The sequence below is a fragment of the Chaetura pelagica genome, unplaced genomic scaffold (assembly GCF_000747805.2).
Source record: "Chaetura pelagica isolate M959 unplaced genomic scaffold, ChaPel_1.0 scaffold1445, whole genome shotgun sequence".
Classification (NCBI taxonomy): Eukaryota; Metazoa; Chordata; class Aves; order Apodiformes; family Apodidae; genus Chaetura; species Chaetura pelagica.
The window spans coordinates 463,168-466,466 of NW_009953199.1; the positions used below are offsets into that span (position 1 = coordinate 463,168).

General features: G+C 62.9%; 1 protein-coding gene across 1 annotated transcript in view; it reads left to right on the forward strand.

The window, feature by feature from the left end:
* LOC104388524 (probable beta-D-xylosidase 2) overlaps positions 1–711 on the forward strand; it is a 4,312-nt gene extending 3,601 nt beyond the window's left edge. Inside the window, exons 12-13 of the mRNA XM_009997398.1 lie at positions 56–324; positions 424–711. Of these exons, the coding sequence (XP_009995700.1) occupies positions 56–324; positions 424–711 (557 nt within the window). The remainder of the gene's footprint in view (positions 1–55; positions 325–423) is intronic.
* Positions 712–3,299: the final 2,588 nt, after the last annotated feature.

The window sequence follows — 3,299 nt, forward strand, 5'->3', positions numbered from 1 at the left end:
CGGGGCAGCCAGCGGTGCCTGTAGCGCTTCCCTGCCAAGAACCTGTGGGATGCAGGGCAGGTGCTTGCCCATGTCCCCCTGCTCCCTGCCCTGGTCCACTGCCCCCCTGTCCCACAGGTGCCACCGATGGAGAACTACACCATGGAGGGGAGGACGTACAGGTACTACGGGCAGGAGGCCCCGCTCTACCCCTTCGGCTACGGGCTGTCCTACACCACGTTCCGCTACCGGGAGCTGGTGCTGAGCCCCTCCACACTGCCCATCTGTGCCAACCTCTCCGTGTCTGTGGTGCTGGGCAACACGGGGCAGTGGGATGGTGAGGAGGTGAGCATGCGGGGGGAAGGGTACGGATATGGCCCAGGACCCCCTGCTGGGAGGCAGCTGGGGGGTCCTGTGAGCACTGACTGCTGTCCCTCCGGGCAGGTGGTGCAGCTCTACCTGCGGTGGGAGCAGCCGTCGGTGCCGGTGCCGCGCTGGCAGCTGGTGGCTTTCCGCCGCGTGGCTGTGCCGACCGGCCATGAAACCAAGCTGTCCTTCCAGGTGACAGCAGAGCAGCGTGCTGTCTGGGCACAGGACTGGCACCTGGAACCCGGCAGCTTCACCCTCTTTGCTGGTGGGCAGCAGCCAGGCCAGCAGACGCGGGCACCCTCAGAGGTGCTGAGTGCCCAGTTCAGCGTCACCGGCGCAGCCCGGCCCCTGCGCGGGTGCTAGAGATGCTGGGCAGCCCGGGGAGGGCAGGGGTGTGTGGTGGGTACCCTGTGCACAGCAGGGAGTGCAGAGGGCTGCCTTGCAATAAAGAGGGCTCTGTTTGAAGTGCTGTGTCCAGTTCAGGGCTACCCAGTACGCAACAGGCAAGAACTAGAGAGTCCAGCAGAGGGCTGTGAAGATGAGGAGGGGATTAGAACATCTCTCTCATAGGGAAGGGCTGAGGGACCTGGGGAGCCTGGAGAGGACTGAGAGGGGATGAGTGCTTAACAGTATCTAAAGGGCTAGTGTCAGAAGGGTGGTACCAGATGCTTTTCAGTGGTGCCTGGTGACAGGACGAGGGGCAGCAGGTACAGATTGAAGCACAGGAAGTTCCATCTAAACATGAGGAAAAACTTCTTGACTTAGAGGGTGTCAGAGCACTGGAACAGGATGCCCAAAGCGGCTGTGGAGTCTTCTCTGGAGAGATGCACAACCTCTCTGGACACCATCCTGTGCCACCTGCCTCCTTTAGTGGGCACTTGGACTGGTGATCTCCAGAGGTCCCTCCCAACCCCTACCACACTGATTCTGAGGTTCTATGGAAGCGCCGGGTGCTGCTTGGACACAGCTGTGTGATCCCACTGATAGTGTCCCTGCCCATCCTGGGCCTTCCACCCTCCTCTTCTTTCCTGTCCCACCCCTCCACCCCCCTACCCTGCCTGTGTCCCATGCCAGCCAAGGGGCAGTTCCTGGCTGCCACACGCCTGTGCCTCCCACTCTATTTATAGCTGCTGAGGCTGCTCCAGCACATTCCCCTCAGTGTGGGGGACCTTCCTCCCCAGGCCAGGGGTCTCAGAAGGGCAGGGCCTGGCCCTTCTCCTGCTCAGGCAGGATCTGTCCCCAGGATGCTGGCAGGAGCAGAGTTGCAGCAGCAGGAGCAGCCAAGCCCTGTGCCAGCCAGATCCTGCCCTATGGCAGCTTCGGTGCTGCAGGGCAGGGATGGGACGGGTCCAGGAGCACTGGTGGCAGGGAGCTGGGGCCAGGCAGGAGCTCCTCGGGCTGGCATTGGAGGGCTGGGATCTCCTTCAGCCCTGAGGACCAAGGTGGGGCTGGCAGGGAGCGTGTGGGGCTGCCCAGGCCTGACACCATGACATCAGGCTAATTACAGATGCCACTCAAGATAATTACAGAGCGGATGAGGGCTGCGGCAGGGCAGGGCTCAGCCCATTGCTGGCCCATTTGTCACCTGCACCCACAGGGGACTGTCCTGCAGCACTGGGGCTTTGTGGCCAGTTGCAATGTCAGCCCCACGGCGAGGTGCTCGGGGAGCTGGCGACTGCCCTGGTGACAGGATTGTGCCTCACCCATGTGCTCCAGAGCAGGATGCAGGGACAGACCCTTGCCCCTGTGTTCCTGCTGGGCCACTGCCCCGTGGGGCAGGGATATTAGGGGCAGGGGTTCAGATCAGCCCTCCTGGCCATGGTACTGTGCTTGGTACTGGCCCTCTGTGGCCACTGAGACCCCCCCAAGTGGAGCAGCAGGGTGGGAACAGCCTGGGACAGGGACAAAGTCCTGAGGTTAGAGGAGGGAGGTGTGGGAAGCAGGTGGGATGGGGAGTCCCCTGTGGTATTTTGCCTGGAGATTTTGGTGGGGTTTGTTTGCACCCAGGCTCCCACAGCAGCAGCTCAAGCTGGCAGGTCAGTGGCTGGGCCATTGAAGAATTTTGGGGTGTTTGGCTCCCCGTTGGATCCCCACAGCCAGCGTCAGGGCAAGACCCTGAGCACACCACAGGGGCTAAGCCCATGCAGAGTCACACCCTGCACCAAGGGGCTGAGGAGTGTGAGGAGCTCTGGGGTGTGCAGCTGCTGGGCCTGGGTGACGTGTTTGTTGTGAGCTCATTGGATTTTCCATCAGTGTGAGGAAGGTGGCTGTTTCTAGCACCATGGGAGCGGGGGGCTGGACCCAGAGACCCCGAGGCAGCAGGGCTCTGCCTGCAGCACAGCCATGGATCGATGCTTGTATAACCCATCGACCCAGGCTGGCAGGGCAGCCAGGAGCCTTTGGCATTGCTGCCCACCCCAGGAGCACTGGCAGAGCACAGCTGCAGGCCTGGATACCCGTGGTTGCCCCACCCAGGCCAGCCCTGTGGTGGGGAGATGGAGTGTGGGCATGAGGGTCCATCTATGTTTGTGGGTTCCTGTGCCACGTGCACTCCTGTCTCCCACCATCCCCCTGGGGCTGCACGGCTCCCACAGCCAGTCTGGGCCACCCAGCATTCCCTGGCCAGGAGTCAGCCAGTGGGTGAGGCTGCAGGGAGTTTCGGGGAAGCCTCTGCTCTGGCTGAGCCGGGTGAGCAGCTGGGGGTGGCGTGGCCAGGGGGTGCGGGGAGATGATGCAGTGTGGGGCTCTGGGGTGTTTGGAGGGATTTGGGGCATGTGGCCACCCCTGCAGTGACAGAGCAGGGCTGCCCCATCTGCTGGGGAGCCCTCCTGCCCGCGCCACATCCCCTGAGTCAGAGGAACACGCTTCCGGAGGACAGGGCTGGGATTTCGGGAAACCTGTTTGCCTGGTAGGTGAGGGAGGTGGTGTGGTGGGGGATGTCCTGGCCCTGC